Source organism: Lissotriton helveticus, chromosome 7 (genome assembly GCF_964261635.1).
Source record: "Lissotriton helveticus chromosome 7, aLisHel1.1, whole genome shotgun sequence".
NCBI classification, from domain to species: domain Eukaryota; kingdom Metazoa; phylum Chordata; class Amphibia; order Caudata; family Salamandridae; genus Lissotriton; species Lissotriton helveticus.
The window spans coordinates 1,076,993,834-1,077,008,954 of NC_136068.1; the positions used below are offsets into that span (position 1 = coordinate 1,076,993,834).

The 15,121-nt window shown below is 38.6% G+C and overlaps 1 protein-coding gene across 2 annotated transcripts in view; it reads left to right on the top strand.

The window, feature by feature from the left end:
* Positions 1-15,121, top strand: part of RNF213 (ring finger protein 213) — a 2,973,532-nt gene that overhangs the window by 290,551 nt on the left and 2,667,860 nt on the right. For both annotated transcript variants that reach the window (XM_078654076.1, XM_078654077.1), the window contains exons 4-5: positions 2,011-2,081; positions 2,588-2,746. In XM_078654076.1, the coding sequence (XP_078510202.1) occupies positions 2,011-2,081; positions 2,588-2,746 (230 nt within the window). The remainder of the gene's footprint in view (positions 1-2,010; positions 2,082-2,587; positions 2,747-15,121) is intronic.

The window sequence follows — 15,121 nt, forward strand, 5'->3', positions numbered from 1 at the left end:
CTAATTGCGTTTGCGTTATCATTTCTGTCGCCTTGCTTGTATTCGGTGCAGTGAGTTTTCCACTTGTTCTTACAGTACCAACCTGCGGCTCTAACGCCACTATTTCCATGGGTAAAGCAGTTTGATCGTGGCGACACGCAGAAGAAGTATGTTGACTAGTGTTTACAGCTAAGTCAGCCAAGGGGATACTTTGACAAGAACTTGTAGATATTGGTGGTGATTGTGTAACACTTGGAGCTTTTTTATTAGTAGCAGTTAGAAACAGTGGGAATAGTTTGGGTAGATCAACTGGTGGTTTTGATCTTAGTTTATTTCTTTGTTTGCGCTGACGTTTGCGCTCTCTTACTACAAGCTTGTAGAGGAGCGGGAAACATTTCAGGATTGGGTGGAACAGCAACAGCTGGTTTAACAGTAGAACCTGCCTCGTTACCAGTTATATGAATTGGCCCACTCACTGTTTGAGGGCCTAAAGTCAGTGATGGTGTCAATGCCGCTAAGGGTAAAGAGCCTTGGCCTTGGCGGAGGTCTTGGAGTTGATCAATCAATTTGGGGGAAGATTTTACTTCCCCGCTCTCCAAGGTCCCAGTTGCAGGTGAAATCCGTGTGTTAGCCAGTTCTAAATTATGTACAAGAGGTTTTTGAGGTATCTGGTCAGGGCGTTCAGTTAGTCGTCCTTCCTTCAACCGCTTTCATGGAGGCCAGTCCATCACTCTGCCTATTTTTTGCGCTCCGCCACATCCCTCTAAGAAAGATGAGCGACTTCACCATCTGGGCCCAAAAGGAGCTTTGTCATTCTACCTTGACGGCATTAACGAGTGCTCAGTGGACAACCAACTCTTTGATCGATATGTTGGTGTGAAGAAGGAAAAGGCTGTGCAGAAGTGGATCATCTCCTGATGGATAGTGCTCTGCATTATAATCTGCTAATCTTTTTCCAAGAAGCAACCACCTTAGGGTTTGTGTGCTCATTCCACCAGAGGCAAGGCTGCGACCACTTTGTTAGAACATGAAGTCCTGTTCCTAGACATCTGCCAGGCAGCAAGGTGGGTTTCCTTGTACATGCTCACAAAACAGTACTTTCTGGTCTTTCTGGACAATCCAGTCTGTTGGGATGGGCACTTTGCCGTTTCGGTACTGCAGGACTTTTAGGTATGAAATAGTTTTTCAGACCCACCTCCGGGGAGGTTTTGCTTGGGTATCTATTCTAAGGTAAGGAATCTGCGTCTAAAAGTCTCTATCAGATGTACAAGTTACTTACCTTTGATTATGCCTTATCTGGTAGAGACTCTATCTAGCTGCAGATTCCTTACCGACTCACCCAAACTTCCCTCTCTGCAAACACATTTGTAGGGACAGGGCTTTCCCCTTTCAGGGTCTTAGTTTTCCACACCAGTGCTCGGTGTTCTCCGTGCTCCTGGCATGAAGTCACAAAAAGTAACTGATGTCTGCGCTGGGGTAACACCTATATAGGCACCATGCACATCACTTTCGTCGCAGACGCTGACACCATGCGGAGCAGTTCGACACCACCTACCAGCATGCAGGGGCACTGCTCATGAAACGTTTCCGGATCCAGTCTGATGCCTGGGGATAATTCTAAGGTAAGGAATCTGCAGCTAGATAGAGGCTACACCAGATGTGGCGTTACAGAAGCTGAGTAACTTGTCTGTTAGACACAATACTGGGAAAAAAGGAGCTTTATACTGGATGGTTATGCCGCCAAAGACTATATGAAGAATTTCACAGTTATACAGCAATCTAGTCATGGGTGCAGTAAGAGAATGATCAAATATGTGATCCATAGCTTATGTGGGTGACACACTGTCAGTGGAAAAGATATAGCATTCAGCTTTGTATTCAGTGGGAGCTCAACTATTGGGAGTAGTTGCTTGCGCGTACTTGTTGCTACTAGCTACCCTGGGAGCTTTGGCTTGTGATCCTTCTGGTGACGTTGGTGTTCTGTCCTGTAACCAGTTAGTTTAAAATATTTTCCCTTATATTCCACTACAGAAACCTGACAACACTGAAAATCAGAAGGAAAAGGGAGAAAAGAACAAAAATCAAGTTGGATCTTACGAAAGGTAGTCATTGCAGCCTTGATAGTGCATGTCTTTGTTATATATTTGTGCGTTGTGCTTTATTTCATGTAGGAATATTTGCTTACACAATTACACATTTCATCTTTCTCCTCATAGTGCTATCCCCTTCAAGAATTGGCCTTTTCTGCAGTCAATGGTCTGAGTGGCTGTACTGAGAGTCATACTATGTTCAGTTGCACACTAAGACAGCAGTGGTTGTGTAGCCAAGCCCACATTGTGTGCTTTTGTTAAGTGTTGAAATGGCTGTCTTCTCCTTTAAACCATGGGCATCTTCCTTCTTGTGGCTCGGCACCCAAACTCAGCAGTGAGCTTTTGCTGAGCCTGGTGAGTCTGACTTGGAAGCCTTATTCCAGGATAGGGAAGAGTATTGTCCATAAGGCCCCACATCACTAATTATTCTAAAACAAAAATAGGTCTAAGCACTCTCACTTTTTGTATATACCTTTGTTCGAAAGATGCATATGATTATTGTCTTGCATTTACAATAGGTTGCTGAATATTGAAGATCCTGTCACCGTGTACTTCCATGCAATCATATCTAACGATTTTAAAGTTGATCTCGAAAAACATAAAGTGGTGATCAGAGCAGGTGGGATCCATGGTTATCACAACTGGGAAGATGACGTCTGTGAGATGCACTGCTCAAAGTGAGTATTTTTCTTTCATTGTTATTGCAAATATTTTAGGAAACTACGTCAACGCTAATTTGCAAAGTCTTGCACGCTGCTAAATAATCTTTGATAGAACTCATTTGGACTTTGACTTTCAGGGAACACCCCCACATTGAAATAACCTAATTACTTGCTGGCCATTACCTCAGAAGTTTTATGTGGTTTTTGTTAAAAAGGTTGTATGTCACCTTTTCAGTCCACAAAATATTTATTTAGAGGTAGTGATGCCTTGTTTAGCACTAGGCAACATCCCGACTTTCAAAGCGTTGTTTCCATGAGTAGTTTCATTTGACATTTTAATCCAGGAGATAACTGTTTCATCAATATGACTCTAGATGTAACAAAGCCTGAGAATTATGCTGAAATAAACAAGATAGAGATAGTAAGGAAACAAGAAATGGAAATGCTGTGTAAGGTACGAAAAGCATATATAGAAAGGTATTCAGAGTAAAAATGGATCTTTGAAAAGACTGAAAAAACTTCGAAAAGGGGGAGATGTGAACCTCATGAGAAAAAATCCATAGTAGATTACCAGAATCAATAATAAATACTGCTTACTTCAAGGGGAAATGCAAAACTAGTAGTTCCTAGCGTGTGCTACTTGTGATTAAGAAGGGGTAACGAATAAGAATGCTAGGAGAAAGGAATTACGAGACTAAAATAGGAAAATCCAAAAGAGCCCTAATTACCTTAGGATAATGGGCCAAATCTCCCGGTGGAAGATGCCGAGAGCCAAAATTGAGGTGTTCCCAAGCAGTCTGAGATGATGCTCCACTGCATGGTGTGTAGCGTGAGCCTCTCCATGCAAAAGCGGCCTCAAATAGGGAGCAAATACAAGATAACCAGGCGCAGCCATTAGAAGCAGTGTCCTGACGGTGAAGTGAACAGCGAATGGAACGGAAAGCCACTGCATGTTGGTTCCACATCTATGCCAGAGGTGTGGAAATGAAAGTAGGACCAAATAATGGGCGGAATCCTGCGATGTTCATGTGGGAATGTGGTGTGAGGCAAGGAGAGGTAATGCAATAAAAAATGGGACCAGTTCATACCACATTAGAAAGACATTGCTAGTGACAACAAATATTTACATTCACTTTTAGTGTACATTCTGCGAAATTTGGCTGTCCCAACACAGAAACCATCAGTGTCCTTGTTTTCATTCTAAATTCATAGTCCATGCCAAAATCTATATCCAAAGTGTCCTATCCTCTTGCTGGTTGATTGTGTCAAATTTCAATATCCATCTGAATTCCTCTTTGAGTCGATTCTCCATGTTGCCCCCTCTCGCCCAGTGTTGAGGAGTCTGATGACGTTTCACCTCAGACCATTCTCAGAATGTCCTTGATCGATGCAGTGTTCCACCAGGGGGTGCAGTAGTGACTCTGCAGTGGATTCTACTACGATGTTGACATATATAAATCCTTATCTTTTGTGCTGTCTGTCCCATGTAGAGTTTATCGCAGAGGCATGTTATACATTGCGGTTAGGTTTGTGAGTGCATCCTTCTGAATCTACTATAGTTCAAACCCCACCTCTGGTTGGCAGGACATAGTCCAGGGCCATTCTGTTCTGTTCTTGTATTTTGACATTGTGTCTAGTTTGTTTGATGGCTTGACCTGTACGTTTTTGGGGGGATCAAATTTGTGGCAAATCTATTCGTTTTGGACACCTCACAGAGTCTCCGTTGTTGCTGAAGGGGATGTTCTGCAGAGTCCATAATGGCAGAGACCATATCTGGCGTAACAGACCCCAGCCACACCTCAAAACATGCTTTCTCGTAACAGATGTAATGGACATATTCCTTTCTACAGCGAGGTTTATAAAATGACATTCCAATAAATTAATGCTTACTGAGACTGGCTTCTTAAATTAGTCTGTGGATGATTTCTCAATGCGTTCATTAATTGGGTTTTTAATTTTTTCAAACCGTTTGGACCTTTTTGACAATTTGCATTTTTTAAGTAAATTTCTATCTGATTAAACAAATCGCCTCCCTCCCTATAGTTACAAACACCTGCTTATGCTCAATATACCCTTGTCCTGATGATGACCTTTCAAACCACTAGGGGTCAAAATGCTGTTGTCGCAAGGAGCACTTTCTCTTGATTGAATGTTGCAGTTTTATTTGGGTATTCGTGATTTGCCTTGTGTAAATTGACAGTTTGTGTATGTTCCATTGCTCCTTTTGTATCATGCTCACTTTTCTGTATTTCATGATACTCCTTACTGTGTAGTTACCTGAGCACCAACCACTGGTTTTCTAATGAATTAAGCGTGATAAATTGTTTGTTATATAACTATTGTCATTGTTTCACTATTTTGATTGCTGTTGCAAAACCGTGCAAATGATTGAATTGTATTTTCAGTGATTGTTTGATTAGTCTTTTTTTAAACAATACTGCAAGGAACCACATTTGTGTAGTTGCTTCATTATTTTGAAGTTCTGATCCAACTTCACAATTTGGCACTGGTCCATCTGTAATATCAATTCTTTGTTCCTGTTATTTATTTATTTATTCAAAGTTTTATATAGCGCGAACAAGATCCTTACAGATATCAGAGCGCTTCACAGAGACAGGGGTAGGGGCAACAGGAATGAACAAGATAATGGGAGCAGTATAGTAATCAATAACATACTAGGATAACAATAATATACAGAAACATATCAATTTACAAACAGGTAAACAAGTAATATAAGACGGCACAAGTCATTGATCCCACTACAGAAGGGTTCAGGTAAAACCTTGGATGGATGTTCCTGGAATAGGGAAAGAGACCCTTAAACTCAAACAGAGAGACCACACAGGACCCCAATTACCTCTTAAACATAGGTGCAGTCCTGCTAGGAAGTTAAAGATCTCATTCGGTCACTGCATGGAGAGCAGTTCCTCAACCATGCATGTATGAAGGGAAGCAATCCATTAAGAGGTGACAGGGGGATGGTGATGCAGGTGGATAGTTTACAGTAAAGGAGGTACGGTGTGCAGATACACCTTAAAGAGTGGGTGGGGCTCGAACAAAGTGGCAGCAAGTGAAGTGAGGGACAGCTGGAAGGCCAGGAGTTGTGGAAAGAGATAGACAGTTAATTACAGTGAGGGATTCACAGAGGTACCTCTCAAATACATCTGAAGACCTTGTACTCTGGCAACATGTTCTCGGGCAATAGAGAGACCTTGTAAAGGGTTGCCACGGAGAAACTGAAGTGCTAGTTCATTTCTTTTTAAGACTACTCAATTTGGAAAACCTCTGAAGGGACCTAAGAAGGGATGAGAACAAGGGGATTACTGTTAAATGTAAGTGACAGCATCTCTTTCAGAAGCTTGTCCCGGCTCTTGCAAGCAATGACCAACCAGCAGGCAAGGAGAGAGGGGAGAACAGAAACATTAAAACATGATTTCTATGTCTCAAGTTTTTATTTGGGCATATTTTATTAGAAACATGGTACTCAGATGGATTGTCCGTCTCCAGTTCATTTTGCATGTGCTTTGGATGGAGAAACTTATACGGACAATAACCATGCAGAGGGAATCTTACAGAGAGCTGTGGCAATCATATTGTGCTTTTCACCTAGAAATTCGTGAAACTGACTTGTCCACGATATTGGAGACTGCTCCGGTTGACAGAAGAGGAGACACCATCCAAGTAGTCCATCACTCTTCTATCGCTCTTATCTCTAATGTTGTTTACTTTGATGTGAGCATCCTAGGGGGGTGGGAGGGGGGATTGTTGTAGTTAATTTGTTGTATTCTTGTAGTACTTTCATAAGTGTTACGACGGCTTCACTGGTTAGCTATAGTAAGGTCATGTTTTGCAACAATAAAAACTAATTTGAACCATAAATACAGTTAATCCCAAAAACTTTAAATTTATATTCAGTTTTAGAAATGACTAATTATAAGCAATGCTTTACCAAAGGTTACAGGAAAGCATATTGAAGTGCACAGTGAAATATCAAGATAACTAGATCTCAATACTGTTCCAGACAGACATCTCAACAGTGGACAATCAAAGTCAGACTGGCACACCCATTTATATGATTTAGTTAGACTTTCACAATTATACTGAATGGACACCTTTGGTGTAATATATATATATATAAATATATAAAACAGGCCATCAAGAGATTCCTTCCATAACTTCAAAGGAAAGTTAGAGGAACTTTCTAAAATACTCTCACCTACCACTGAAATTGTTGGCCCCAAAGAATCTTGTGTGTTTGCCTGCTTAAAAGCCTTTCTTTGAAGGGTTGGGGATAGGGGAAGACAGTAGTAGTATACATTGCTACTGTGTATATAGCTATAGTATATGCGTTAGAAAAGAATGACGTCTTAAAAAAGGCAAAACAAAAAGTACACAGGACCATTTCTATGGTTATTGCAAATTACATTTCTGTGTTTCTCCCTCTCGTTCTAAATTCGAAAATGTTAACGTATACCAAATGTACTTTAAAAACAGATTGCATTGTTAAAAGACTAAGACACATTGTTTTCAGTTTGTATGCATCTTACCTCACTGTAAGTAGGGGTAGACAGGATGTTAAGACCATTAGTAATTGGTCACCTTTATGTTTTGAAAACACAACTGATTAACACAACTGATTAAAGCACTGAAGTAGAGATTTGTGTTTAGAATGAGAAAAACACCCTTTCTGTAAACGTTCTAATTTTAGAAGAAAATGTAGGGGATAATCAGAGATTGTTCTGCTTTGCTTTTTCCCACCAGCAAATCGTTTACTTTAAATTGGTTTCCTCAAATATTTTGATAATTAGCAGTTGCTTAGGCCAAAGTATACCTTGGATGTGCAGGGAAATAGCAATGTCCATTAAAGATTCAAGTAAACATTCCTACTTCTTTTAGAACCCTATGGTAAAAAAAATAATACTCGACATCAAAGGAATAGGAACATTAAACACAAACCACAAGTATCTGCCAATATATATATATATATATATATATATATATATATATATATATATATATATATATATATATATATATATATATATATATATATATATATATATATATATAGTTTCTATTTAATTCATTCAGTAAAAGGAACTTCACATCTGTATGCTTACATTAAATAGTTTGTTTCCATACCCATTTTTAGAGTTCCTTCCAAGAACTTGCTTTAATTAAAGTCCCAATGCAAGCCACGAACAGGAAATTTGTTTTGATCAAAAACTGTCTCTTCACATCAGGCCCACCAATGATAGCCAGCACCCCAAAACAATGGTCAGCACAGATTTTCAAAACGCTCTAATGCGAGACTACTGAGCTACATTAACACGAAGTGGCAAATGATCACCTTTCCATCGTTTGTAGTACTTAAAAAAATATATCTATGCACAGACATATGGGTCATGGCAATGCAATTAATATACTCCATGAGTCCGGCATATGATGGCTAGAAATATGGAAAAATATCATTAGGAAAGCCATCATTAAAATATAAAATCAACTGATATTACATTTTTCCCAGATTTTTAGAGTAGAGTTAGTGACTGGGGAGGAATAGAGTCTCCAGGATCTGTGGAGCCAGGAAAACCAGGCCTCCCTCCAAATGTGCAAGCCAGCAACTTTCTGGTCCATAAAGACCCAGTGCTTCTCTGTCATAGGGTGATTCCATTCTGTCCTATATCTTAGTTGAGCGGCCTGGAAGTATTGTAGAATATTTGGGAATCCCAGTCCCCCCTCCTGCTTAGTGCGTTGGGGTAGTTGTTTCTGCAGTCTGGGCTTCATCCCTCCCCATATAAAACTATCTGTCACGTTGAAGTTGGTTCAATTCCCCTGGAGGCGGGGAGAGAGGGAGCGTCTGAAAAATGAAAAGGGCCCTGGGTAGCACGTTCATCTTGACAGCAGCATCCTGTTGTGCCAGGACAAGGGCAAGTGCCACCACCGTTCCAAGTCCACACAAAAAGCTGTCTTAAGTTTTGTGTAATTGGCGCGCGCTGTTTTCAGGAGGTTCCGGGCCAACACTATCCCCAGGTATGGAGCTCAGCCTTCAACCAGTGTAACGCGTAACGTGAGCGCAAAAGTCTCTCCGTATCAGGCTGAATGGTAAGATATAAGATTGGCGACTTTAGAAGGTTCATCTTGAAACCTGATATAGACCCAAACTTGTCCAACTCTGCGAAGATAGGAGGAAGGGAGGAAAGGGGCCAGTCAATCTAGAATATGATGTTGTCGGCGTAAAGGCTGATCAAGTGATCGTCCGCTCCAAACTTTATTCCTACCGCATTAGGGTCATCTCTCAATCACTGAGCGAGTGGTTCCATGTGTAGATCGAAGAGGAGCGGTGAAAACAGACAACCCTGTTTCATACCTCGCTCCACACATAACCCATCCGAGCTCACACCATTAACCCGGACAGAGGCACTGTATGTGCTTGTAGATACTGTGTATCCAGCTCCTAAAACACTCGCCCATCCCACAGCCTCTAAGGGTCTTAAAAAGATAGGGCCAGTGCACTCTATCAAACACCTTCTCGGCGTTTATAGCTTGTAGAAGGGCCTCCTCACGGGAACGCTAGACCTTATCAATGAGGTGGCACACTCTTGGTGTTGTCACCTTATTGTCTCAAGGGGACAAACCCAGCCTGGTCCTGATCCAGCGGCCTATAGAAAATATATCATAAACAACGCTACCCAACTTCATAACCTATAAACAAAATTATATACTAAATATGGACCCATTTATAAACCTGACATATTTTGGGCCTACTGAATCAGGTGGTCAGATAAAATCTATATACACATTATCTACACACTATATACATTTTATACATCTGCGGAAAGAATATAGTCATTAGAATAAAACTATACCATTTAAATGACCACCATAGGCGACGTGATCTAGCTAATAGTAACCTACACTTCTGAATAACCAAGACCAGCTTGTTTGTCAAAAGTAAGATTTTATTTACTAAATTATGGTATATAAGTTGATAGTTCTATAAATGAATTTTATTTGCAATAAAGCAAGCATGATTGTAAAGAAATATGAGAAAATACAATTTAAGCAAGTAAATCAATTTTAAAGAGAATATATAAAGTTTAGCATTTCTAAATTCTAATTCCCTAACTGAGCTAAATAGATAGAAATTAAAGTAAAGTTCTATGAGGATTCTTACGTGTTCCAAGTAAAGTCCGTCAGCACTTCACCCTCATCGGAAAGTCAGAAAGCAGCAGCCAGCCCATCCCTAAGGGCATGACTTTTTATACCTTTCTATGCTAACTAAACTACGCAAAGGAAAGTTTTCAGAAATCTTCGACGTCCCATTGGCTGAGAGTGACAAGTGACACGTCACCCAGTTTTCAAAAAGTTCCATTAATTCACGTTTCATAGAGACCATTGTCCCTTCCACGTGAAGCCAGAAGCTTCCTGAGTTTGCAACAAATGTATTAAGTCATTCTCGCAGCGTCCATTGACTTTCATTATACTTCCGCGGATGCCAAGTTAAGGACTGACAAAATGTTCACTTTCGACCTTGGCCATGTCCGACAGAATGATGACAGCATTAGTTTTTGCTTTGTGAACGCAGCTTTTGACGAATAATTTATTTCAGAATGGGCGTCTCGTGACTTTCTGCAGAATTATATGTCAGCTCTTTTCTGCGGCTCAAGTGACTAGGCCCAAAAGCAGGCAACTTATGATTTCTAATATAAAACAAACACAAGAAAAGTATTAATGTAAGAAATAATGTAGATTCTGTATCCACCCCAAGTTTTACTAATTAATTAACCCACCCGATTAATCTATATGTTACCTAGCCATTGCAAACAAATAAAGCAGCGTTTATATCTACCAGTCTCCGTTTTTCCATGAGACCCATATGCACCTAGAATAGTAGAAATGACATCACACAGACAAGGAAAAGCAAAACAAGCACATGCTTCTTTTAAGTCTGCAGCAGTTAGTAATGACAAAAACGAAAACAATAAATTATTTTATTATTTTGCACGAACAAAAAGATGCAACAATTATGCACGTTTATGAGCACACATGTTAGTCCCCCCCATGTGTAAAGTTTAATCTAAGTTGTATTAGCACGACATATCACAAATCATTAATATTATTATTCATGTTATGGAAATGTGACTTCGCGAGTTTAAACAAAATTTTGTTTTCTATCTCGCTCCATCAACTCCCTCATCTGGTGATTAACAAATCACCACACCAGCACTCAAAATTTTGGTAAATTAAATTTTTAAGAAATCGATTCAAATTCATTTGTATCAGTAAACCTAAAAGTCTGTTTCCGCATAATCTTTGCAATTAACATGACGCTCTCTATGTAACTCCTGTAATTCAATCTCCCTTTCTTCTTCTTTTCTGAGTTTATAGATTCTTTTCTTTTCTTTCAACTGTTTCTTTCTTTTATGTAACAAACAACCTAATTTGGTCAAAATAAAAATGAATACTATTATAATCAAAGGTGCCAGAATCTTGCCAAGAATTGAACTTCCGATATTATGAAACCAGTTTTTAATTGCTTGAAACCTTTTTGAAAGTTTCCCTGTAAAATCTTCTTCTTCTAAAGGAATTATCTCTGAATGCATTTGTGTAATATTCTTAATATACATTTCAATATTCTTACTTTCATCAGGTATATATGTACAGCAATGTTGAACATGTAAAATGCCACAGACTCCTCCCTCTTTTGCTAGGAGTATGTCTAAAGCAAGACGATCTTGAATTACCATAGATCTAATTGCAATAACTTCAACATTCACTAATTGAAATCCATCAGCTGTGTCAGTTGATAATCTATCAACTATAGTGGACAATTTTCTGATTCTCCCTGCATTTAGGGTTATACCAACAAAAGGTATTACAGCTTGAAAAATATCTCCCAGAACTTCAGTAAAAGTTTCTCTTTTAGCTCTATTTACGTAATTATGAATTTTAAACAATCCTTCTGAATCTCTGTCAACATGAAACACTTTAGGAAAAACAATTCCCACATAACAAGTTCCATACCAATGGTCTGGAAGGTTGTAGTAGGCTTTGTCACCACAAACAAAATAAATCCCAGGAAAGATAGGATCCTTTCCACCTTTAAATCCCCAACCTCCCAAAATCTGATAAGTATCTTCACAGTTACTTGCACCTACAAAGTAATTATCAAAAAGTGTATTATCTCTTCTAATGCAAAGTTTTCCACTAACAGGTTTGTCTATGTGAATTGCAATATTTTCAAGCATTTTGCCATTTAATTTCTCATCCTCTTTTTGCCAGAAGGCTGACTTAGTTTGCTTGACTAATTCATTTCTCTTATAAATTGCTCTTCTCTCTTCAACCATATTCAAAAATTTCTTTCCTTCAGCACTTAATTTACATGTTAGATTATTCTTGTAAGCATACTCGTAAGTGAGTTCATTAGTAACAAGGAAAAATTCTCTCATTTGTTTTGCTTTCTTATGATTATTTAAAGCGTTATCAATCTTAATATTAGCAAAAATTTCATCATAATTTGAATAGTAATACTCTAAACGTCCAGTTTGATAAAATAAACTAGTTAATACACTACATGTTACAGCATAAGTGAGAGGAAGCATATTATATGTTACTCCCTCAGAAACAGAAGCAGGTAATTTAACACAGACATAGCAGTCTTTTGCATCCATTACCTTAACATATTCACTCAATAGCTTTGTGAAAGTATTACTTGAAAAATCTCCTATTGATTTATCTTGATGAATGTTAGGCTGATGATAAATAACTTTTGTAGACGCACTATGTTTAGTTTGACTAACCAGAGCTTTGCTTGTTAAATTAACTTTGTGTAATTCTCTATTCATCTCTAAAGGAATAATCACAGCTAGAACCAACCAGAGCAGAACTAAAATGAGCAGACACACCAGAGTCATCTTACAGCATCTTTTAAAAACAGAACACTTTGAAGTACTCTCCTTAACATAAGGCATTCTTGGTTAATTTTAGCCTCAAAAATTAAAATTAAATTTTAAAATTCTATATAAATTCTAAATTTATATTTACACCCCCCTTTTAAAATTTCTTTTTCTTTTTCTTTTTTAAAATTCTAAACAAGATTTCTTCGACCTTATGTCATACATAAGTTTTCTTCAACTAAACAGTTTTTCTTCGACCTTGTGTCAACTAACAAATTTTCTTCAGCCTTTTGCCAATTTAATATTTCTGTACTTCAATCATTGTCACTAATTTCTTGGATTTCGTTTTCTTCTTCACTACTATCATATATGTCAATTACAGGTGGAATTACTAAGTAAGTCCACTCAGGAGACTTGTATTTTTGGTTTGGTCTTATTATTCTCTTCCCTTTTCTTGATATCACTTCAATTTTCCTTCCAACTCCAACTTCTTTTCCAGGACTCTTTTGACTACTGATTTCTTCAACTTGTTCTATTGGTTTCTTGATCAATCTGACTCTCAATCTTCCACCAGGCCAGTAGTCTGCTTTTCTCACGTACTTCTTCTTTGGTTCAGAATTATTTGATTCTGACTTCCAAGTCCTTTTCTTTCTGTTTTCACTTTCACCTTCCACGTCACTTTCTTCAGTTTCGTAGTCTGAAATTTCAATTGACTCAGGAACTTCTCTATTCGGCAATTTCACTCCTTCAGGAACTTCACTTTGTCTTCCATCACTGGTACTCGGTAATTCGTTCTCCTCCTCTTCCTCAATTACCTCTAACTTCCCAGATTTCGGATATTTGTTCCTTACTTCAGAGCTTGTTCTCTGCCTTTCGATACTCTCCTGGTCTGAAACTTCTTTTTGTTCAGCTTCTCTGTCTTCAATGGAGACAACCGAATCCTCAGTTATCTTTCCTTTTAACAGATTCTCTTCACCTTCAGAATCTATTTCAATTATTTCTAAGTCTTTTCTCGTCAGATTTCCATTCACTGACACAGTTTCCAGATGTCGACTTTCTTGTCGATCTTCAGAATCTGGAATTACTTCACCTTCTGTTTTGTCTTCTGCCTCAGAATCAGAATCTTCTGTGGTATCACTTTCAACATCAGAACTCTCAGGAGTTGGTACTGGAATAGTATGACTAGGATGTATCCAACGTTTCAATCCTCTGCACTTTACAGCATTAGTAGTGATCAAGATTATCTGCCTAGGTTTTTGCCATCTAGGAGCTAGACAATTCCTTCTCCGATGTACTTTCGTTCTGACCCAATCGCCAGGTCTCAGATCATGAGTCAAAACCTTTTCATTTGATTGTGCTTCACCTGATTAGACACAGAAGTTACCATATCAGATAACCTTTTACAGTAATCCAAAATTGCACTGTCATTTATGCTCAATAGTTTACCTACAGGTACAAAAGCTTGCCTCATAATTCTTCCCATTAAAATTTCATGAGGACTCAAACCTGTCTTTTTATCTGGTGTACTTCTTAATGACATCAAAACAAGTGGAAGAGCATCGGTCCACTTTATACCTGTCTCAAGACACATTTTTCCAATTCTGTTTTTGATTGTTCCATTTATTTGTTCAACTACTCCTGATGCCTCTGGTCTGTATGCACAGTGTATTTTCTGCTCAATGCTCAAAGCTTCGCAAATTAACTTCATCAGTTTGTTATCAAAATGGCTTCCTCCATCACTCTCAATAGTGACTGGAAAACCGTACCTTGGGATGATTTCTCTTAGCATTAGTTTTGCTACTGTAATTGAATCACAATGTCGTGTAGGAAAAGCCTCTACCCACCTTGAGAATAAGCATACAATTACAAGTACATATTTCAAACAATTGTGTAAGGGCATTTCAATGAAATCCATTTGTAACCTGGTAAAGGGACCACCTTCTCGACCAATTATTCCTGTCCCCACCACTGATTTTCTGTTTGGATTCATTTGTTGGCATGACAAACACCTTTGACAAAAAGATTCAGCAATAGTTCTAAACTTGGTATTGAACCATGTTTCTCTGAAAAGTCTGACCATAGAATCTCTTCCTAGATGTGCTGGACCATGATATAATCTGGCCATGTCAGCAATCAAACAATTTGGTAAAACTACTCTGCCATCTTTGTAAACCCACACTCCATCTTCTTCACGTGGTCTACAATCTGATCTTAACCATAAGTCTTTTTCATCATCTTCTGCTTCGTTTTGTAAATCTCTAATCTCATGCCATGTTTCTACAACAGTTGTTAGCATTAATGAATTTGAATCAGTTTCTTTACTCCTCTCCCGATTGTATGAATAATTTTTCCTTGCGCAGTATTTTGCTGTTTCATCTGCGAAGGCATTTCCCTTGGAAATATAATCAGTTCCTCTAGTGTGCGCTGCACATTTAACAATGGCAATTTCTTTTGGTAATTGTATTGCTTCAATTAATCTTCTAATGAAAACTGC